This window comes from Leptosomus discolor, chromosome 5 (assembly GCF_034619465.1).
Source record: "Leptosomus discolor isolate bLepDis1 chromosome 5, bLepDis1.hap2, whole genome shotgun sequence".
In the NCBI taxonomy this organism is placed as follows: Eukaryota; Metazoa; Chordata; class Aves; order Leptosomiformes; family Leptosomidae; genus Leptosomus; species Leptosomus discolor.
In genome coordinates, this window is record NC_141395.1 from 36,123,137 (window position 1) to 36,147,506 (window position 24,370).

Below are 24,370 nucleotides of genomic sequence, written 5' to 3' on the forward strand. Positions count from 1 at the left end.
CTGAGCAAGGGTTTTTATACAAGTGTTAAGGTCCGTTTGATGAATTCATAAATTCATACTGCCGTTGCTTTAATTCGAAACAGTAAGAATTTTGCTTGGAGCTGGAGAAATCTTTGGAGGAATATACCATATTTTTCACATATATTGTAGAATCATAGAGTATCTCAAGTTGGAAGGGACCCATAAGGAGCACTGAGTCCAACTCCCTGCTCCTCGCAGGACTACCTAAAACTAAATCATATGACTAAGAATGCCGTCCATATATAATTGTGTACTATACTCTTTTTTTATTATTATTATTAGTATCAGCAGGTGCATGCTGAGGAAAGCAAGATGGAAAACTTTTTTTTTCTCTTAAGTTGGGGCATGTGGTTAGGGTCTTCTGTTCTCTCCCTTGGAGTCATAGCAAAGAAGTCAATGTCTGCTCTCCGTTAAGGGCTGCACCCACACCCTTCGGTGTTTCCTGAAGGCCTCTCCTAAAATCTTTGAGACATTCACTGTTTTTCATATGCATCTGGAATGAAGCAATAGAATTTGGGCTCAGGCAGGAAGATTCAGTAGCTCTAGTGGCATACTTGGTATGTTTTGCTATACTGTGTAATTGGGTTTGAGGTCACATCAGTAACACATCCCTATGAATTTTGGGGTTTGGCCTGTGAAGTTTTGCTGCCTATGTCTGTGGATATCTTGCTCCAGTTTCAATTACAAGTTTTCTTTTTTTCTGTTGAACACATGAGGAATACAGATTGGCAAAGGGTAATGAGGCATTAAAATATACCTAATAAGAATGTGGGAGTTCTCCAAACTTTTTCATTGCGTGAAATCCATGGAAAAGAGAGAATGTCATGAGCAGTGCCCTTGTATGTAAAATAACATGTTAATTGGAACATTCTTGCCACAGTATAGCAGCTGCTTTGGAGGAAGAGAAATTTTGGGGAAGTTTGCTGAATATGTTTTTAACTACATTTTTAAATTACTATAGCGGAAATTTAAAGAGAAGTACCAGCACTAAATCATCTTAATCAATCAGCTATTGGAATTTAATCATTCATTATTCCACTGTCATCTTAATTTCTGTTAATAATCTTTTCTAGGGTGATTGATAGCAGCCTCTAGCATTTTTACAGGTAACTTTGTTCAGCAGAGCAGCCTTCTTTTTAAGTTGCTTTGTGCCTGAATGAATAATAAAGAATTTAAATGCTGTGGCTTACAGAACATTGAACCGAACTTGGTGAGTTATGCCTAATAACATATGCAGCTATGTTGATGGCTTTTAGACATTGACATACAGTTTGGGTTAGGGCTGTGGGGTGAAAAGGGCTAAGATTGTAAAGTAAGCATAACAAGTGCTTACAGAATGATAGTCAAATAGCGCTCACTGAAAAATCTGGAGGCATTAATAACTATAAACTGTTGGAAATCTGAGAATAAGCCGTGTCAGCCTGTTGGTAAAGTTTTGCTTTGATAGAATCTCAGTTGCCTTCATTTAACAACTAGTTCCTCAAGAGGGAAACATTTGGGGTGTTAGTATCACTGTGTAAGACCCTGTTAAAAAAAAATAATAAAAAATGTAAGTAATGGGGGAAATATTATCCTAAGGGTTTTTTTTTAATTTTGATAAAATATATGAAGTGGATTACTGGGGAACTGATTTCTGCAGTTAAGATTGTTTTGTGTTAGCTGCCAGCTCTTGTACTCTCTGATCGAGATTTCTGTTTAGAAGATAAAATAATCAGTACTTTAGGCAGAAAATACTATAACCAAGAAAACACTGTGAAATTGTTGGAGGTGTGCAGTATGTGTCTCTTGCTTATCCTAAATAATTTTACTTTGTTTTGACATTTTTAACATTCATATGATGCATTTATTTGGCATGGTTAGATATCCTGCCAAACTGTAGCTATAACCCTAATTGAGTCTTTGCTTATCTTCCACATGCAATGGCAGCATTTGCTACTAGTGCTGGCTTCATACGTTCTTGAGTCAATAGAAAGTTCATCATATTTTAGAAGGAGGGGTAGAGCCTTCATAATTTATAGGAAAAGCATTGAAAGCATAGAGGCCAAGAGCAGACCCATCTATGAAAAGCAAGGAGGAAATACTCTTTTATCAGTGGAAATCCTGTTTTAAAGAGCCAAAACTGGTGTGGTGGAAAAAGACACAAAAACATCTTAGCTCTGCAGCCTTCTGTGTGGAGAGGAATAACGTTGCCAGAGCAGAAATTGCAGCATATCCCAAGGGAAGAATCTTGTGGATGTTTTCTCCTCCAAACCCTTTCAGAGAGTTTTGTTGTGGTGGTTTTTTTCTGGGTGTTGGTTGGTTGGTTGGTTTGTTTTTTAACTGGACCTCCGTAGACCATGTTTCTTCTCAGGATATTTTACAATGTCACCCAAACCTGTGAACTGAACAGAAGAAGAAAAGTGTTACAGAATAGTGAGGGTTCCCTCCTCCCCACGAAAAACTAACACCACCATCACTCTATGATAGGTTCTTATGATTTTTAGGTATTATTAGAACTAGCCAAGAGTGTTGTCAGTTACTGCTAGTAATTTCTGTTGGGTGCAGGAGACAAAACTTAGCTGAACGGTAGCCAAAAGCTATTAATGGGAAAAAGTATACAGGAGTAATTTAATCTGTGTAATCTTACCTACAGATGGTTCTGCAATCTCTGAAGGCCTCTGGCAAGCAGCTAGTGATGCAAAAACAAACCCAGAAAAATAAGCATGCTAATAGAATAAAAGGTGTGAAACCTCTTTGTGAACTAAACCTAATTTTCTGCTTGGAATAAGCCTGGGACCTTGAGACATGCACAGCGTGTGGCCCAAGAGATAAACTGCTGAGCTGAACTACCACCTAATGCATGATGAGGTGGTTATAAAATAATAGAACCGTAAAATATGCCACTCTGTTTCCTCTTTATTTTAATCCCCAAGAAGAAATAAATGCTGCTGTGCCACAGCTGCTCTCTAGAAAAAACTCCTGGAAATAAAGGTAGAAGGAGGGACGTTTCAGGTGTGGCTGTTTTTTGTATCGTCTCCATGCATGTGAGCAAAACGGGGTTCAGAGAATGAGGTGTCTAAAGAAACTAGTCTTGTGGATAAACTTGAGGTTTATTTCTGATAGTACTTTTCATGGTGATTATAGGAATATTGCAAATCTTTTCCCAGTTACTGCTTCATTTGTGGAGATCTTCATGCGCCCCTGTAAGCCTCTTCGTTCTGCAGTGCAAGAAGGGATCTCAGTTTATCCATTTGTAAGCCACTGCATTTCTCAGATGAGCTCTTTGCAGTGTTCTGTCTTTATGATGCTGCTTGCTACCAGTTGGTGGTACACGCATGGTCTATGATAGTGCTCCTAACGAGTTCAACATAGTTTAGGAGCATTTTGTTGCTCTTGTTCCATTTTTCCTGATGTGTGCCCCATCTGATTTGAAGACAGGAAGTCACACAGAGGGTTTTAGAGAATGACTGCAATGAGGATAGGAATCACAATTGAGTTGTACCAGTGTTTTAAAGCAGTATAGTAAGTTAATTTTTTTTTAAATTGTAAAATCCAGCAACATGTGGATCTGATGTATTTGGGTACTATACCAGTTCCATCAAGTGGAGGAGAATACATTTGAAAAAAACCAAACCGTGTCACTAACTGAATGAAGAGAATAGTGCAATGAAATCTGTTGGAAGCTGTGAAGAGCTTATGCTTCTGTACTGTAAAAATTGTGTCAGGGAGGATCAAACTGTTTTGATCACCTCTCTCACCTGTTTTAGGAGTCTGTAACTGCTGATGCCTGGGCCTTAATTCACAGTGGCAGTGAGTAGGGAATTAGTGTTGTGAAACTGTGCTCCCCAGAGTTCATTAGATTTGTTCCGTGACTTTTATTTTTGAGCCTTCTTAATTCTGTAATTATTATGAGGATGGAGTAATCCCCACACATACAGCTGTGAGCTGTTATGTGGTACCACCAGAGCACTTTGGTTCAAATCCTAGCAGAAAGCATTTCCTCAGGAATGAGGGCATTTTACCTGATTAGCAAGATTTCCAAATTGCCCTGTATTACTCTCTAAGTGTCAAGACTTTGTGCTCCACTTTCAGGACTAAACGAATCTGGTGTGTATTATTGTTTGGCTGGTACTTCCCACTTGCAAAGCCCCTTTATTTAGAAGAGAATCTGCCCCTCTGTGGGCAGTATATTTCCCAGAAATTCTGTGTGAGTGAAGAGGTAAGTGAAGGCTTTATCAGTAATTCCATTGGGACTGCTGTTTTTTTTTCTAACAGTGTACTAGAGCAATTCAAATTGGAGACACTTGAAAAGGGTTGGGCATTTTCCAGGTTGTTTTTGCCTGTTGGGCTGAAACAGCCAAGCATTGCCTGGGGTTTTAAATACTTTGAGTTGTATGTGTGTCTCTAAAAAGAACCAGAAATAAAAGAGCATGTATAGCTATTTTTGAGAGATTGCAACAAAACAAAATCAGGGGGTGCTAGAACAACAGCAAAGGGTGGGGGTTGTTGGTCAAGAAAACAGCCATTCTGACTTGCATTTTCAGTCAGAGAGGAAGGCTATACATCTGTATTTGTGCATGTTCAACTTCAGCGTTGCAAGGTTATAGCACACTGCAAGATATGTAATTATATTGAAAATGTTTGCGGGGGTTGGGGTTGGTTTGGTTTGTTTTTTTTTTTTTTTTTAATGGACAAATCAAAGATCAACAATTAGTGAAAAATGTTTTTGCATGCGTATGAATGTACATGCAATGACATAAGTAGACTTTCCCTCCTATCCCAGTCCTACAGTGTCGCATTCTGACTTAGTCAGACTTAAGGGCAGCTGCTTAGGGTAGAAGCTGCCTGTGGTTTTGTTTTCTTTTATACTAAATGTGGTGAGGTGATTGAAGTTCAAAAAATGATTTTTCTCGCTGACTACTTTTCTTAACCCTTTTGCTGTAACATTGAAATGGGAAGTGTCTGGAGCTCAGCAAGGGTGACATTTATTCCTGGGACGATGGGAAAAGGTTAAAAGTAGAAACAGCTGATGAGGCAGGATGGCTCTGTAGAGAAAGCAGGAAGAAGAGAAATGTGAACATCTGTTAAAGCTATACCAGTGACTATTTTGGCTAAGTTCAGTTTGCAGTTCCTTTTGAATTCCTTCTTGTTCAACAGATGTCACTGCTATCAGTGACAAACATGATACAGACCTTTGGAGAGTCGTTAATTTGGGTAACAGGGAATGTAATAAAGAGGAAAAGCAGGCAGTTCCTTTCTTTTTCCTGTAAGTTATCCCAGTCTTCAGTTCAATATGCACTAAAATTAAAAATGAGATCTTAATAATCTGATTTACTATTGCAATTCCTCATTCTTTTCCCACTGATACTCCCTTTTACTGGGAAAATACTTAAGCCAGAGGACTGCTAGTAGTTGTAGTGTTGTGTCCGCTGACCTACAGTTTCATTCAATACCTATCAAGTAAGTCACAGTCCTGCTGGCTTTTGTTCAGATCCCCACTGTTACAGAGTGGAGTCAGGGGATTCTGTCTGAGCTTCCACAATCTTTTCCCTCAAGCTAATGTCCAGTGCACTCCAATTAATTTCAATCCAATGCAGTTGTCCTGTCTTCCCCACAGCAGAATTGTCAAAGATATTTAATAGCAGAACAACAATTTAGGAAGCATTATTATTTAAAGAAACCTAAGAATGGGTCTCTCTTGCTATAATTTTTTTTTCCTTGTGCATATAATACCTCCCAGCTCTGGGAAGGAGAGAACTTTCTGAGAATTATATTTGGATTGCATCTCATCAGGCCAGGTGATTAATAAAAGCAGCCTAACTTTTTCCACAGTGCTTGCTTGCTGCCTCAGTCAGTGGGTTATGTTGCTGTCCATTCTTAAGAAAGTTTTTAATCTTCATGTCTAAACTAACTGGAATAAATGTTGAGTGAATGAATTCATGTAATGATGCAAGAAATGCTTTCCTGAAGTCCAAATAGTCATCTGAATTACCTTCATCCTGGATTTTGAATTAAGTCCAGAAGTAGTGATGTTTGAAAAAGGATTTTTTTCCCTCACTATGTAATTTTTTTTGTAATTAGCAACTGTGAGAAATGAGTGGAAAGCAGAAAGAGAATTACAGACTTGACTTAGTCTTTTATCTCCTGGGAAGAATTAATAATTTAGCAGTGGATACTGGAATAGTTGATAGGAAATGTCTGCAAAACCAGTAGATATTTGGAAGATTTGGGCCACTAAAGGAACTGAACTAAGGGGTGACTTTTGATGTTGTGAAACAGAAATAATCATGGGCTGTGAATTCTGCCTTTGTTTATATGATATTGTATCTTTTAGAGAAATAAAAATAAGGAAGACTAAGTGATGGCAATATTTGAATATGCATTTTAAATTTGCCATCCAACATTTGGTTTAGTGTAAGGGTTTTTGGAACGATTATAGAGAAAATTATTTTGAACTTTTGTATACATATATAGAAAAACACACAGTAATTTATGGTTGCTGTGTTCTACTTGATTGGCTTCTTTGCTTGTCTTGTGTGCATCATTTATGAGTTTTAACCATGTGTGGATGTGTTTTGCCAGACTTTGGAGAGAGAAAATTACTCAGTTGCTTTACAACCAAGTAGTTAATTCCAAGTTCCTTAGAAGGCCAGTGGGTTTTTTTCCCATCCTAGGTAAACAGACACAACAGTGTGTTTGAATTTCAGTGTCTTGCTGAATTACCTGTGCAATTTTCAGCAATCAGTGTTAGAGGATTTCATGCCTGAGGTAAAAATAGAGGGAAGATTACTGATACAGTTTTAGTCTGGATTACACAGGCACACCAATAACTGATTTTACAACACATTTCTTGTATTTGCATCAAGCTGTACAATAAACAGCAGTGATCTCCTGTTTTGTAGTCAGTATATCCTACAAAATGCTGCTTATTGTGTTATAGTTGTGTTAAGACCCAGTCTCGGTATAAAAGCAGAAAAGAAGTAGATACAGAATGCTTGCTTTTTGCGACTAAGAAAGCGGGTTTTTTTAAAGAATGGACGTTTTGTGAAAATGCCTCTTCTGGCCAACATACTATCACTTGTTTGTCATCCACAAGTCTCTCGTAGGATGTGACTGCTGCATAAGAAAAACTTCCAAAGACAAGAGCAAGTGTGATCCAAGGGAGGATATGGCTTGGGTCAGGAGGCAGGTTTGCATGTAGGTACTCGGCTTCTGACAGCCCTCTTAGTTCGGTAGCAGTGGGATCTTTGAGCTAGGTGTACAAGGGACCTTTGGGGCATGTGAGTTTTACATCTTAAGTAGCAGTGTATTATTTGTAGTAATTAATCTGTACAAGGGAGCTAAACTCACTCAGATGTGGTCCTCTTTAGTTTGGCTGATAATAGCTTCGTTAAAGCTAGTACAGAGAGATGCTTAGATTTTGAAAGGTGGTTTAGTTGTTTAGTTGTACTAACTTAATCTAAATGTGGAGAGGTTTTATGCTACCGTGCAAGCAGAAGAGAAGATCTTATCTCAATTCCACGCTCAGCTTTGTGATCTTCTTGAGATACTTCAGGACACAGTGAAATACTGCATCACAAATCTCTTGCATGTTTCCCTCCCTGTTGAGAGAGTTGTCACAGCAGGCCTGTGCTTAATAGATGGTCTAGGTGCCTAATAAATAATTTTGTATATTTTATGTTCTAGATGCATTTTACACTTCAAAGATCAATTCCAAGAATAGTCCGCACTGTAGGATGATTATAGCAGGTTTGGATAGTTCTGTTTTCTTCAAACTACAGCTACAGTAACTAGTTTACAGCTACTGCAGATACAGAAACTATTTTACAGCTCATAGTTAATTCGTGCATCGCCATTGTCATCCTTGCAAAGCTGTAACTTCAAGATAAAGAGGCTGCTTACTAGATCAGTTGTTCCAGAAATGGCAAAATCAAGAATCAGCTGGTATGAAGAGAACAGGAAGTAATTGTGTGTGTGCATGTTCGTGAAAGCCTGTGCACTTTAGAGGATGCAACTGCAGTTTGCTATGGTTGCCCAGAGGCAGAAGTGTCAAGGAGTCAACTAGTACCTCAGTTGCCACATATCTGTTAGAGCTGACACCAGCTACCTGACTGAGATGGACCCTCTGGTGTTAGTTGAGGCAACGAAGGCAGCAGTGCAGGAAAAACAACACTGCTGGAATTCACTGCTGGTGAATTGAGTGCATTCTGTTCGCGTCATATTGTACATCTCCATGTATATGACGTGGTGTCACTATGTGTGAATAAAAAAATTGAGAGGACTTCCACTGATCTGGTTTAATTCAGAAAGAAAATACGAAATCTTTTATCAGTTTTGGCTTTCATGAATTACTAAATGTCTTACTGCTTTTTTTTTTTTTCCATTGCAGTTTCAGTTCATTCGACTACAATACAAAATTCACTGCACCAGATATAAAAATGACAAAAAACTGGATCACGTTTTTGCTATTCTTCTCTGTTACTATGGTGAGTCTTACGAATTTTTTAAATCACTTCCAGCTTTAACAAGTGTGTACAGAATACCATAGAAATTATTGATATAGAAGCACAGAAACAACTAATCTTGTCTTCAAATGTAGTTTCTGCACAGCACGATCTTTATCTACCTTCTGTTCTCCTTTCAATTCCTGTGGTAAAGGAACAGAAATAGTATTTAGCTCTGCTGAACCCACCATATCCTTTGCTAGCAGAGCGCTTCACAGTAACAGTTAACAAGTGACATATAAGCAGTACTGTGCAGATCCCAGGAAGAGTGGAGGAGACATCTAACTCAGATTCAGAGGACATCCTTGGAACATTTAATTTCACATCCTGTATGACAGTGGCACAGTATTTCAATCTGCAGCTTTGTTTTTCCATTAAATAGTTAACTACTTTTTAAAATGCACTTAAAAGGTTCAGATTTTGATCAAGATCCACTTTGTTAAGGCTTGTGGGTTTTTTAATTACTTTTAATAACTCTAAAAGTGGATGTCATGTCTTTTGAATACCTTTCTGCGTTCAGAGGGTTGACTATGGTTCACAAGACTATAGAGAAACCGAATAGCTCTAAACAAGCCACAAGCTTCAGTGCCTGTGGTATATGCAAAGTCTTTTTTCGTAGAGGATCATTTGGGGCCTGATTCAAATGGCTTTTAAAGTGATGTAACTTCGATATATTTTACTAGATTTTGCAAAAGCTGTTTATATTCTTCTGAGTTTCTCAGTGCTTTCTACACATTTTTCCATTATTATTTACAAATCTTACAGATTGTTACTCCTCCATGCTCATTCAGGAGATACTTGTCAAGATTCAGTAGTAAGAAGAATTGCTATATTAACCAGAAAAAGATGATATCATGTTGTCAGTAACAAGATTTGAAGATCATTTTCCTTCAGTAAAATAATACTTAAAATATAATATTTAAAAAGATTGAAGTTTTAAGAAGTTTATATTGGGGTTTGTACATGACATGCTAAAACCCAGCCTTTTTCCTCTTAGTTTTTTGCCGCTGCTATACCATCTGAAGGGCATCAGAATATGACGGAGGACTTCACTCAACTGAGTGTTACACGGAATAAAATTATGACAGCACAATATGAATGCTACCAGAAAATTATGCAAGATCCTATTCATAGGAAAGAAGGTAGAAATTATTTTCTCACAAGTTTTTACAAAGGCAAATGGTCAACAGATATAATTTCAGTAATTCAGGAGCCTTTAGCTGTGTGAATTTCTTGTCTTGGTAGCAATGATTTTTTAGGCTGTAACTGTATTTGTACAGTTTTTTAGAAAGAACACTGTGGGATTCATGAAGATAAGGTAATATGTTATATTACCTGCTCATAGCACCACTTTCTACATAACACAAAGCTTTTATTTCTGATAAAATAAGAAAGTTAGTGTAAATAGATATCCAGGTTAAAAAATTATGACTGATTAATCTTACCACTTTATTTCCTTTCATGCTCTTATAATACCTCTGTCTCCCTGGTCTCACCTGCCTTGAAAAACTGAAAGTCTCTTGATATACATAATTCCCCTGCTCTGAGGGTGTGTTAGTGTCGTTAATGCTCTTTCTGGTAAGAAAACAGCTAACCTCTGTAACTCTACCTGTTGCTGTGTTGACTGTTTCTGACTTTATAACTTCTGGAAACATCGAATGGCTTTTGAGGCAAAAAGAGGTAATTGCATTCTTTTACAATGAGGGTTGGTTTTTTTTTACTCTTCTGAAATGATTCTTTGGAGGAACTGAGTGCCTGGAAGTCAGAAATGGGTACAGGTATGACAGTGTAAGCTTATGTCCAGCCTGGGGCATCACAGCTTCAGAAGGATCTGGACAAATTGGAAAATCTTCAGATGAGAAGAGGAGGAATTACACGATGTTTGAAAAATGCAGCCTTTGAGATGGGGTTATTATTAAGCCTTAAAAACAAAACTGAAGGAAGATGTTAAAAACATTGTCAAATTTGTAGAGTCAAGTCAGTCATTCTACCTGCCTTTTGGAAAAGGATGTGTTTATAAAACCCCAGCTTATTCTCAAGAGAGATTTATTATAGATTTTAAAATTTGTGTGAGTGCAAACAGGCTCTTGAGGGACACTCTGGAATCCCTGTCCCTGGAGCACTTAGGGAAGTGTCTGTCCGTGATGATGGCTGCAGGCTCCGCTTTGCCTGAGGCAGAGGAGCTGTGGTTGCCTCCCAGCGAGGCTTTCTGATGGCTTCTAGGATATCACTGTGTTTTCAATGAACTAGTAAACATATGTGTGGGCTGGGTATAAATCCAAAATGTAAACAAATTCAGTAAAATGGTCTTTGCAAGCTTAAGGCTCTTTGTTAATGTGCATTATTTGGTCTGGGTTGATTTAAGGTTTTTTTCCTACTGTGCTCTAGATCTGAGATTGGTAAATTGAGGATATAGACTGTTTCAAGGAGAATGATGATGGTTTTTAAAATGTGTTCAAAGAAATGTACATACAAGGAACTATTTCTGCTAAGTGGAGTTTCAATTAACTAGTGCTAAATCTTATATTTCTATTTCTTTTCTCATTGTGGCAAGTGAGAAACTTACTTTACGCATTTTGAAAGACTATTATGAAAGAAGGGTGGTTATTTTATTATCAGGTCTCTACTTGCTTGCAGGTCCTTACTGTAACAGGACATGGGATGGCTGGTTGTGCTGGAGTGATGTTGCTGCTGGAACTGTCTCAGTACAGCGTTGTCCTGACTACTTTCAGGATTTCAACCCATCAGGTCAGTGTTCATGGGCTTCTACATCAGCATATTTCTTAATAAGATGAGGTTTTGGGTTCATGATGCCTCCTGTTTGCCCCACTCGAGTCACTAATGCTCCAGAGTTTCAGTAACTCCAAACCCATTGTTTGCATTTTCCCTTTATCACATAGAAAACTGGCAAGTTACTTATCTTCTGTTCTGAAATATGTCCTTGAGGGATTCTGTAGATTAGGAAATAGAAATTGAAGTTAGATCACAGTTTTCTTTCCCCTTAGAGATGAGCTTTTCTCTCTGACAGACACGCAGAAATATGACTTATTCTTTTACCTCAGTTTAGTAGCTGAAGACAACAAGAGTTTGATTCTATGGTAAGAGTTTCTCCCATAAGTGGATCTTTTCCTTTTCTGTAGGCTAAACTTTGAGTATGTGAGCATGTAGAAGATGTCATAGGCTTCCAGTCTTGTCTCTTTCTGCTGCATTAGCTGTTTCCCAGGGTCCTTTCATGCTTATTTCTATTTAACAAGAGAACTCATTATGTGGTCCCAGAAATTTTCCAGTTTGGCTTTTGAGCAATTTCTCTGTTGATGTTTTTCTGCCTGTCCAATCCTGGTTTACAGTGGTAGGATGTCAGACTTCAGTTTAGATCTTGGATGTTAAACAAGGCTTTGAAATATACTTGTCACTTCATCTGGTAGTTCTCTAACAGTTAGATTGGTATATTTTGATACTTACTGGATTGGATGAAGGAAGTCTATTTGGTTTTTTAAGAAAAACACATCATCAGTTGCCCTTGCCAAGCAAAAGCAACGGCTTCTAGTTTCTCAGAAATCGTAGTAACAAGCAATGTTTCTCTAGTCATATTAATAAAGCTGTCATTTGTTTGTCAGTCTTTCTTCATTAAATACTAGGCATCAGGAATCAGAACTTCAGTGCTGACTGTTGTGTTTTTCTTTTGGTTTTGTTTTTCTTTCCATCTACTTTGGCTGTAGAAAAAGTTACGAAGATCTGTGATCCAAGTGGGAATTGGTTTAGACACCCCGAAAGCAACAGGACGTGGACAAACTATACCCAGTGTAACATCTACACGCATGAAAAAGTGAAGGTAGGAAAGGAATGAATGCATGCTACCAGGGTCAAGACACTGAACTGAAGAATCTCACCGGGTTTGAAACTTGAACAGCATGAGAGTTGCTGCAACATCAAAATGCAAAACGAAGAAAGCATGTTGAAGAAAAAGGATGGATTATGCAAAACAGACTCAAATAAACCCCAACCTGCCTGCTTTATCTTTTACAGCTGATTCCAACTGCTCGAATCATAAGATGATGGTTTTGTTTATGGGTAGGTTTAAATGTGTAGGTACTAGTACTTGTCTAGGTCATCCACCATCATCTACCGGTAAGCAAAGTGTATGCCTTATAAAAGCAGATCTTTATGTTTTGCCCTGTAATTTTGAAGTAGAGTCCAAGTTCAGCAGAACTGCGGGAGGTTTGCACGTCTCTGGAAGATGTGCTGAGTGCATGGGTTTATTCCATTGACTCATGGTGATAGATTTTCACCAGGTGCACAACCACAGTTTTGCTTGAGATTAATACATCTTCAGGGCAGCTTTAAGTAGAGTTTGGATGTTTTAGGTTTGTGGCCTTTTTTTTTTCCCCCGTGTGAACAGCAGAGCTAATCTTTTCTTTTTTACCAAAGTGTAGGCAAGCAGTAGTTGAGTGGTTTCACCACAGGATCTTTGGAGGCCCAAGGGAAGTAAATGATGAGAAGTGTTAGATAGGGTTTGTTTTTCCTTGTGATCCTTTTCCTGTGTATGTCTTGTGTCCTGGCTCCCAAGTGCCATTTTTTCAGTATCTGAGATACTAAGCTGCTCACATGAATGGAAAAACTATACTTCGTTTATTTAAGTGAAATTTTGCAAGCATCCAAAGTTATCTCAGGCCCAGGCAGCAAAATGCTTTGAGAGAGGTGTTTTCTATATGTCAAAGGTAGGCTCTGTGCACGCACGTACATGTGTGGGTGAATGTGTAGATGGTATTTTTATAGACTTCAGCATATCTTGAAGATGCCTGTCTATTGACAGATTTAGAAAAATAAAAATAAAACTGAAATAATCTGGTAAACCTCCAAGTGCCCCCTTTGTGAGATACTCTGTGATATGTGAGGATATAGTGGGCAAAATTGTCTATTTTGCCCCTGCCCCAAACTGTATGTCCACTAAGATACTTAATCTTTATGAAACCTTCAGTCATGGGAAGAAGCAGTAAATGGAAACCATAAGTGCCCAAGAATGAGGAATATAAAATGGAGATGAGGATAGACTGTAAATTAACTGGGTCCTCGTGGAAAAGAGCTCAATAATGGCAGACTGTGTCAAGAATACTGACATCTAGTAGAGATCCTAACTGCCTGCATCATTGCTGTCAAGAGTGCTTTAGGGTGTTTACCTAGAAACCATATTGAGAAAAGATGGTAATAGATGGCAATAATGCACTTTTGTGTTGCTTTTTTCTCAAATAATGAGACATTGAATTATGCTAATGGCAGTTTAATTCTACTAGCAGAGATGTAATAATTCATTGATTCTTGCTAATATTTGTTTGGAAATAGAGGATATTGTTCAGACAGGAGCAGATCCATCCAGGTCCTTCTTTATGGATAATGAGCTAGTTCCCCTCGGGCTCTTTTGTGAGCATATTTCAACTCTGTCATGCATCAGAAGCTGTAGTTTAAACAGAATAATAGCTCCAAGAAAGCCTTACTGCTTGCTACAGTTCTGTGTGTTACATCATCAACATTATCTTTTCACTTTGTTCAGAAGGCAAGTTAGATACTGCACAATAAGTGTGCCTGTTGTCCATTGTTCAATTCTTATTGTCCTCATCAGCGACCCCTGCTCTACCACTGTTTCATGCCAGTTCTAAAATGTGCAGAAATCTTCCGAATCCTTAACATGCGCCTTTACCTAAATTGGTCACTGAGTGAGTTGGTGAGATGGGAGGTGGACCTGTCATAGAAAAGCTGTCATTATGTATATGTAGCCAAGCTTTATCATTTCCGGGGTAACCCTTATTTTTTTGAACTTTCAAATTTTTGTGGAAGTTTCACTTAAACCTATTGCATTTCTTTTTTTGGTTGTTTTTAATTTAAAAAAAAACAGTTATCTCATTTTTAAAAATGATAATTTGAAAAATTCTAGCATGTACAAAGAGGTATCCTTGTCTCATCTTGCAATCTTCTTAAAGCTTTACCTGGTATCTTTTATATTGTTTCAAAAGTCAATATATGTAGCAAGCTGCAGTTAGTCTGTCATAAATTGGAATAACAAGTTCAGAAGATACATACAGTTTGGAGTACATGAGCATTTGTGCGTATCCTCTAATTCTTCCTGTAGAATCCAGGTAGTTATGCTTCATTATGATAGTATAAGGTTCAACCTGAAAATCTTCATTTCCTTATGTTCAAAATGATAGTCTTACATTTAATGCAACAAATGAAATTTTGTGAGGCAGATTCCATGACTGAAAGCAGGGGTTTGTTAGTAGTGGAATTTAATATATTTATTCGTTCAAAGACTTAATGATAACATGTTGTATATATTCCGAATATTGATTTACTAGTTCCTCATATTTACTTTTTGTGTCTACCCAGCTTTTCATAGTTCTACAATTTGGCTGGAGGCTGACTTAACAGGACTGTTTAGTCTTCACTATTTTTGAGTTAATTTTTTTTTCTCTGCCCTTCCTTAAATGCTGGATGAAAACTGAATTTCTAATGTTATCATCACAGCTTGCTTTGAAGGAAGTGTCTTTAAATGTCTTTTCTTCTATGAGGAAAAAATACATAAATTCATATAGGAAGCACCTGTTTTACTTAAGAGTTGTGTTAATAGATGAATCGAGCCTCAGACAGGAATGCACGCAGTGCAGTAGCATAAGCAGACAGATTTATGTAAATACTCAGAAAAACCATCGAAGTATCGATTGGAAACGTAATGTTTTAACTGATAAGAGGTAAGTTCTAGTGATGATTTCAACAAATCTGTTGTGTGTCCTACAGAAAAAGATTTTAGTAGGATGTTGATTTGCAGGATTCCAGACTTACCATTATCTGTAATGTTTTGATTTTCTTCATGCTGTTATAGCAATTTTACATGCAGAAAAGGTGTATAAGTATGTGCTTTATCAACAGTAGTTGTGTATGCATCACTGGTGCTTGGTTTTGTTCTTGTATTGCAGACTGCGTTGAACTTGTATTACTTGGCCATCATTGGACATGGTCTTTCGATTGCATCACTACTGATTTCTCTTGGCATATTCTTTTATTTTAAGTAAGTATATTTAAATCCTTTACCAAATATCAGTGGTTGCCACAATCTTGGTTTCAAGACTTTGAAACATCAGCCATCCCAATGAAATTAGATGGAGCAAGAAGGTGAAGAAAGTCAGTATATTGGTTTGGCATTGACATTACAGTGTAATAAAATTTTAGATTTCTTTTCTCAGAAACCTAACATCCCAAATCTGCAAATCAAAAACTGTAGAATATATTGAAAATAAGATATGGGAAAATGGGAAAACTTTTGTTTGTTTTGGGTTTGGGTTTGTATTTCTTTTCAATAATAAGATACAGTGTGAAAATGCCAAGCATCAGCCAAACTAAAGAGCAAATGGAAACCAGAACACTGATGACATATGATAGGTACAGTAACATTCCTACATAGGTAGCCACAAAATATGATAAACTATAAAGAAAGTACAGCTAAGAGCTACAGTAGGAATGGGAATAATAACAATAATCCTGATTTTTAATTCACCATATTATGCCTGTGACAGTTATGTTGTATCACTGGCTAACAGTTACTATGTTCCCTTCTTGAAAGAAAGTTTGTGTCACCACTGACACAACAACTTGTAATATAATGTAAGGTAATATAAAGTATTTTAAAATTAGTCATCTTATTACCTCACATTTTGTGAACTTACTTTTCTTTCCCATGAAAGACTTTTTTTTTTTTTTTTCTCACAATGTTGATGAGACTTAGTAGAAAGGTGAAACCAGGAGTGCTGCCACATGAGCAGAGCTGAAAGAGATGACTTGATACCTCTGCCGAATGCTGCGCTGCACAGTGTAGGCTTTCCTTGTTTTCTGGCACTAGTTTAATCATTTCTGCATTGTTTTTCATTGGTTAATGTAGATCTGCTCTACGGTCTTACCTGTTTCTTACCACTATACCCTACTGTCTCAGTCCATCTTTTCTTTTTTCCTAACACTTAAATATGAACAGCACATACACCAGTGACTGTGAGGCTAGCTCAGATTTTACTTTTCTCATGCTCTGGACTTTGATTAGGGAAGGGTAGCAGATATTTCATTAAAAACTACCCTTTTTAGTCACATCTGGCTGAATATCGGGTTTCCAATGTAGATTTGCTTTATTTCCTCAGGTTCTGGGACAACATTTCCACAAATCCCTGACAAATCAAAGTGTTTCAACTTTCTGTTTATGAAATCGAATATTCAAGATGACTTTTCAGCTTTTTACAACTTCTTTTCATGAGGAAAAAACAAAATTTTTGTGGTTTTCAATCCATTTATTTTAATATGACCTGTAAAAACAATGCTTACCGTTTCCAAATGCACTTTCCCTCCACAAAATCATCGTGTAAATTGGCTCTGAGTCCTTATAAGAAGCTTGATTTTTGCATTAAGAAATGGCTACACTGTTGCTATAAATGTCACAAGTTTAACAGACGAAATATCTAATGTAACAGGAAAAAATGCTTTGACATAGACTTCTCAGGAGAAAACACAAAGATTTGGAATGTGGCATGGGTTGGGATCATGGTTGGACCTGATGATCTTAAAGGTCTTTTCCAAACAAAAAGGTTCTATGTTTCTATTATTTTAATTCGGCGACGCTAAAGCATGAATTTTCTATACTAAAATATGGAAACCAAGCCAATTTCATGTTGACTTGTGGCACTTACTGCAAAAGCAGGTGATCTGTTTTGCTGCCGTTATAACTATGTCACATTTGTTTAACCCTCCAGGGACTTTTTTCTCCCTCTGCTAGAGGGATCATCTCTCCTCAGAGAACCACATGGAATTAATCCAGACCCACAAACCACACTTTCTGGACCGTGGTTATGTTGGGATCTAAAAGGAAATCACAAAATTTAAAGGAAGCTAAAGAAAGTCCTCTGCAAGCTGTCGTCTTGGGATGTACAGTTCCTCTAAAGTATTTTTAGTACCAGGAGGGTATTTAAGGATCTAGATTAATACCAGGATGTATTATGTATCAACTGAAGCTTGTGTAATTATTCATAGCTTTAACAGGTGGACATTTTTTTTTTTTTGCTATTGTGTGGGGGTGCCTTTGAATTTGTCATGTTTCCAAAAAATTTGTTCTGTTGGTCGATTGATAGTTTTCAGATGACATTTGCTGGATTGCTGACCTTTAGAAAGTCTCTAGGTTTGACTGGAAAGGTGATACTTTTCTCCAGAGGAAATATGACAGTTTTGTTCAAATATCTTCAGCTTTTCAAATATCAGCTAAATGTTATTGTGCATTTTATTTTTCCATTTGAAATTCTGTTTTTTCTTCAGACAGTTGTCTCATTGGAAATACTTGTCCAGTTTGTGACTTGTGTTCCCTATGTGGATTGGCATTCTTGGTTTAATAGCATAAAATGAGCTATAAACTTGGAAGGCCAATCTTCCTCTCTGAAAATTCATCTATGACACATAAAAGTAACTTCCTGCAGTGTCTCTGCTTTCTTGTTCTATTATATACTCTAGATCATATGTGTTCATTATAAATCTTCTTTGTTAAAATAGTTGTATGGTTTCCATAAAGAAAGAAAAGGCAAGAGAAAACTTCAAAAACCAGTGAATTCAGAGAAAGGGGAGCTGTAATTTGACAGATGCCCCTCCCCCAACGCAAACTAAACCCAAACCAACCCAACAAAAAACCCCACCTGAAATAAAGGAGGAGTTGTTGATCAAGCATCATCCCAAATCATGTGACAGCGCTCTCGAAGGATAGCACCACTACACTTAAGGAGCCGGCAAACAACCGAACTGTAGATTGAGGGAGAGATAGGAGGTTCCTCAGTCACTTCTAGTTAATGTCAGTTGAACAGATAACTCCCCTGAGGTGCATATGTGGATCTCACTGGTTGAATTTTGCAGTATTTGAATACCTTAAAATACTAGATCTCAAACACATCTGGGGCTTTTGAAAATGTTACCTTTTTCCTTTTGGAGAAATATTGGATGAGTGAATTTTTCCCTAATGTCCAAGACACACAGGAGTCAAAATAGGAAGGGAAATGGGTAATTTAGCAGGAGGTCTGTTTTTATTTTACTGCACATGGTTTAATCCAGGGGTAGGTAATTCAAATGTTCTTAAATCATAATTATGAGAATTAAGTGATTAAAGGATATTATATCATTGGGGAAAACAGTCAGAAAAGGGAATATAGGAAAGATAATGGAAGAGGGAGGGTGGGGAGGCTTAGGGAAAAATCATTTTATTACCAAAAGCAGTCTTCGTTTTTAAATGTCATCAGTCTTGCTTTCTTGTTTCTTGTCCGGTGATCCTTTCAGTCCTTTTATGCATAGGTGGAGGGGGGTGTGGATGGGTGTTTTTGAATATTGAACAGGAACAGCTGCTGGATGACCCGGAGAGATGGCCCCAGTAGCTGTACGTGCTTTTCCTTGCTCTGTGCATTGAATCTTAACAATACACAGACAGATTTCCAGAGTTCTTCAGGACTTGTTTACACAAAGCCCTTAGCTGGAATCTAGTGTTGTCTTTCTTTTCATTTGTAAACAATATAGGAGAAAAAAAAAAACGTATAAAAATACATTTTCAAAGAGCATAAAAACCTGGATATTACAATCATCAAAGCTTTATGCATTTTAGGCATGAAAACAAAAGACAAAAATAAAATTTAAAAAAGCCTAATAAAATATACTTTATCACTTAATTCATATCCAAACCTGTGTTCTTTATTTCAGACACTTTGTCTTTTCTGTTTTCTTCAGGCAGATACCCCTTGGCAACCAGAGGCTCGCATAGGGCAGTTCCTTGTGCTGTATGGCGGCACTGGTTTCTAGGGTGCTTTCCTTCCCCTGTATTTAGTGACATGTGGCTTAGAATGTCTCAGGGCTCCAAGACGTGATTTGCAGAAACTCCGCCTGATTCATGGTGTTGCACTGTGCTTATCTGAAGCTGTTAACTTGCTTGTTAAGAATGCAACCAAGAAGTGCAGTCTCCTCTATCACCAGTCTTTTTTGACTGTCTCTTGTTTCGTGGGATCATTTTGTGTCTTGTTTCACCTGTCACGTTCTCCATGGTTTTCAATATCCTCCTCCAGCTTTTGTGACTATTCCATATCTGCATTGCTCTGTTAAAATATAAAGGTATTCTCCCTCCTGCCCTCCTGAATTAAAAAGGAATCACCAATGTCCATACTTTATCTTTTCTTCCAATCATGCTATTTGAAAAAGATAGAAAACTTGGTTTTCCCCATGTGACAGTTTTTATGCCAGTCCCCTGCTGACCTTGTCAATACATTTCTGATCTCTCTAACAGTGAAGAGCAGTTGCATGTTTAAGTGATAGACTTTCCTCCTCCAGTTAGTAAATTCAATCAACTTCACTCCATATTGTTGGCTGTTAAATGGAGGTAGGTAAGTGCTGTTACAAAGCAGACTCTACAGCAGAGGCTTCAGCAGATGCTTTCTTCAGAGTAACCAAAGAGCATTTCCTGAGAGCCACCACAGTACCACAGTCTTTATCACTTCTCTTTGCGTGTGGGAGCGGTTTCTCTGAGCAATGCTCACCCTACCAGACAAGGCTCTGTTCCTGACTGCCGGTACTGACGTGCTGGATGACTCTGATCAAGTCAGTTCACTTGTATGTGCTGTGCACCCCCTATTGTAAATCTAAAGGGAACATTTTTACTCAGCTTTGTAAGCTGATCGTCTGCTTTCTTAACAAAACGGATGTTACTTGTTCTTTTGAGAATTCTGAGCATTAAGGTTTAATAACCAAATGATCTGAATTGTTTATATATCCATGTAGGCTTTCTATCTTCTTTTGTGTTTGTCTGTGACACTGACTTGCTTTGGAAGAACTTGAATGAGAAGCACTCCTGCCTCTTGGCATGGCACTAGGCTAGACCTGCTTTCTCTAGAATGGCAGATAGACAGAACTTAGCTGCGACTATGTTCAACTTCTAGTGTTGTTTAATATTATTGAACCTCTGCTTAAAAAGAAGCAAGCCTTTCCAAAGATATTTTTCTCTTTAATTTTATTGTAAGGTCAAAAGCAAACCTTGAAAATGAACACAGTTAAATGCAGTTATATATTGTATTGTATAATTGTATCCTGTATACTGTTTCTAACTTCTTAGTCAAATATAAAAGTCAAGATAAAATTTGCATTATTTTACATATTCCAGCATTTCTCTAGCTGTAGGATTAAGGAAGAAAAATGACAAGATTGTGAGTGAAAGAGAATTATCCTAAAAAAAAACCTTAACAAGTTTGAGTAAATGGAAACGTAGGGTAAAACAGCTTCTTCAAGCTCAGCTATGGTAGTTAATTGGGACACTCTTCAGGTGCTAGCAAAAACCAGGGATAAATCATCTGAAACATGTTATATTGTTGAGATTCAAATTCCTTTTAGATAGCCGCTGCAAAGCAGGTCCTTCACTGTACACGTATTGGAACTGCATGTACTTACTTTGCCTTCTCTTGGTGTTTAAGGGAAGGTGTTACCTTTCACATCATTTTATTACATTTGGACTGGAGTTGAAGAAAGGGTTCATGTAAGACCTCTTAATAAAATAAAGAGCTGTAGTATTTCAAAATGTCAGAGTTGTCCCCAAGTACACATAGTTGTCCCCCCCCGTGTATTCATTTGTTCTTGTTTTTGTTTTCTAGGAGCTTGAGTTGCCAAAGGATTACCCTGCATAAAAATCTATTTTTCTCTTTTGTTTGCAACTCTGTTGTAACAATAATTTCACTGACTGCAGTTGCCAACAATCAGGAGTTAGTTGCAACTAATCCAGTAAGTGAAAGTATGTTTGACAGCCTCATTGATTTGTATGTGAAGAACTTCAGCAATGCAGAAGAGATGAGACATGAATAGTAGATGAAATGTTGCCTATAGCCAGGTTAAAATGTTCAGTAACGATGTATCCCTGTTATGTAGTACAACAAATGTCTAGCATTTGGGCATTTCACATTTGAGGTTTTGAAATAGTAAAAACACTGGAAGAGACCAAGCATACTGAACTGCTCTTCAGAATTTCTACAAATAACTTTTGCACTGAAACAACTGTGAGAAATTAGCCTATTCAGATGATGTCAGTGGGGTTATGACAGTTGAATTCACCAAGGAAGGGCTGCAAAAAAAGCTTTGCAATGTAGTTTGGATCTGTTGGCTACTTTCCCGTAGGTTTAACTTTGCCATCTTCAGTTGAAATGAGAAGAATTTATTTATTTATTTATTTATTTTGTGGAAGGAGATAAAGCTGACCCTTACATTCCAAAAGTAAAAAGCATAATTAAAAAGCCATCCATTTGGGTCTGATTTTTCTCTTTCTCGTTTCCTGATAATCCTGGGGTAAGTGTGAATCAGTAGCCTCTCCCAAAAGACGAGGAGTTATAGCAACGGAAGAGCCTGAAAATGAAATACATAAACAAATCCCTAACTATGGCTTTATTTTTATTTAGACCTGGAAGATAAATTTAAATTCTGAGGAAGTTAGGGCAAAACTCTAGGAACTGAATCAAGTGAAAAAATAAATTCTCTTTCTCCTGTAAAAGCTCATCAAAATGCTAGAAAACAGGCTTGAGATAGCTGCTAATAATCATCATCGAGTTAGGTAGCAGAACATGGTACTACAGTATTGGTTTTTGGTTTGTTTTAAGCTAAGTGCTAGAAATGGATCAGTCAAACACTCAGCAATTTCAGGAGGAGAAAAAAAAAGGATCTGCTGTGTCCGAATTATTGCTACTTTTTCACCCTCATATTAAAGCTGGTTTAGTTTTCTTTTCCATCCCATGAGTGTCTCCCTCTTGTTCTCTCTCCCTTCTGGGGAGGGAGAGGGGCTAACGGAGAGCATCTGTCGTTCGTCAGTGGCCGGCCCAGCCCTGACCTGTGACATCCTCACAATGAGTTATAATATAACAGTTCAATTGAAGAATGTCTTTTGAATGAAGCTAAATACCAGCATATGCCAACAAGAGAGCTTCCTTCCAGAACCTACCATGCAAGTTCTCAGCTGGCCCTCAGAGCAGTTACGACTAGGTTAAAATTGGAAGTATTGTAAGACATGAATCGCTCCCTGGTGTAGTTGTATGTCGTGACTGGTAAAACTGAGAGGGGATTACCCGCATCGAACTACATTTTCTTGGTTAGCGTCAGATAATTTAAGGACTCCCTATTGATTGGAATGGTCAAATGTGGCAATGTTTGCAGTAAGGGAAAATACCATTGCAGCTTTCTGCCATTGTGCTTGAGGATCTCAAGGTCCTCATGTTTGAATAATAAAAATACAGACACAGTTACTAACTTTTTTGTCACCATGAAGCATGGAATTGTAATTCCATGAAAATTATATTAAAAAAAGACTGTAGTGAAAAACAGAATAAACATTGACATTGGATCTGAGCAGTACTTTTTCCATTTTGCAAATAAAGCTCTGAGGTTTTTACAACTTAAAAATTTATATTGTACTCTGCTTTCTTCTCCAGGTTAGTTGCAAAGTGTCACAGTTCATCTACTTGTACCTAATGGGTTGCAACTACTTTTGGATGCTGTGTGAAGGCATTTACCTGCATACTCTCATTGTGGTGGCTGTTTTTGCTGAGAAACAACACTTGATGTGGTATTACCTTCTTGGCTGGGGTATGCAATTTCACGTTCTGTATTTTCAGGCCAGTGCAATCTCTTCCTCCTTTTCGTGAGAATTCAAGCTTCTGTACCTTTGCTTCTCCGAGCTGGGAGCTTTGAACAACGACAACACACCCCCTTTCTTTGTCCGTAGTGTTTTAACAGGCTTAGAAATATTAATGTAGGAAGTTGTATGTACCTCTATCTTTGCTGAATGAGAGATTATGCATTCCTGGAATCAGGAAGCGACTCCTCCTTTGTATAGAGAAAATAGTCTCCTATTATAAAAAAGACATTAAGAAGTAATTATTCATTGTTCCTCGTCTCAAAGATGTTTATTCAGGAATGAATGTTTGTTTTCAGAAAAGTCTCACCATGTCTAGGGTGGAGGGTCAGAGCCGAGTTAGAGGTGGCCAAGGATTTATTTTTCCAGCAGCTCCATTTGACCTATATTGTTCACTAACCAAATACAGAATAGCCGTAGCTGAGGGTCTCAAATAATATCAGCACCAAAACTAACAAACCAAACGGTTATTTCAGATAGCGCACAACAGTGTGTTCACAGAGTGCAAGTGAGGGCTTTCTCCTCAGCTTCAGTGTGTTGGCACATTCGGCTGTAAGGTGACTTGGTACCTGGGTCGCTAGCTGTCCCGCTGCACACACAGCTGAGTGGTGCTGAAAGGATCCCAGGTGCTCAGCAGTTTCTGAACATCAGGTACCACCAGTGTGTCAAGGACCCCAGATGATGGATTGGTTTATTCTTTTTAAGTTTTGAATTAGGCCTGATTTCCAGAGTCTGTTTTCAAATTTGTTTTGCGGATGACTTTGTTTTCTGAATACCCAGCAAGTATAGGTGAGGACATCACCAACGTTGTTAATCATACTGTTAAAGCTATGGTCATATATACAATTACCTTTTTAATATTACCTAATGCTTTAGCGTTGCTGCAGTTTGCAGTCTGAAAAACATCTGGGTTAATGAAGATCGATTGTTGCATTCTAAAAAGTTATGGTTTGATTTGCGTTTTCTTGCTGTGTGTTGGTCTGGATTTCCTTGGCAAGACAGTACGAATAAGGTTTCATACACCCCTCAGAAAGAAATCTGAGAAAATAGAAACAGATTGGTCCCTGTTACTCTTGTTTGCTCTGCAGTTACATAGCTTGGATGAGGTGAAAATACAAATGATTTCTGCAAGGGATGCAAATTTACTTAGTTATTAGCC

General features: G+C 37.7%; 1 protein-coding gene across 2 annotated transcripts in view; it reads left to right on the forward strand.

Annotated features, from left to right (window-relative positions):
- The first annotated feature begins 8,399 nt into the window (after positions 1 to 8,399).
- Positions 8,400 to 24,370, forward strand: part of CALCRL (calcitonin receptor like receptor) — a 29,056-nt gene continuing 13,085 nt past the window's right edge. Inside the window, exons 1-7 of one of the 2 annotated variants that reach the window (XM_009955513.2) lie at positions 8,400 to 8,486; positions 9,502 to 9,646; positions 11,142 to 11,252; positions 12,224 to 12,336; positions 15,473 to 15,564; positions 21,191 to 21,317; positions 23,009 to 23,162. In XM_009955513.2, coding sequence (XP_009953815.1) covers positions 8,439 to 8,486; positions 9,502 to 9,646; positions 11,142 to 11,252; positions 12,224 to 12,336; positions 15,473 to 15,564; positions 21,191 to 21,317; positions 23,009 to 23,162 — 790 coding nt within the window. In that variant the 5' untranslated portion in view covers positions 8,400 to 8,438. Of the gene's footprint in view, positions 8,487 to 9,501; positions 9,647 to 11,123; positions 11,253 to 12,223; positions 12,337 to 15,472; positions 15,565 to 21,190; positions 21,318 to 23,008; positions 23,163 to 24,370 lie in introns of both variants that reach the window. The other variant, XM_086465688.1, reaches the window with a different exon arrangement.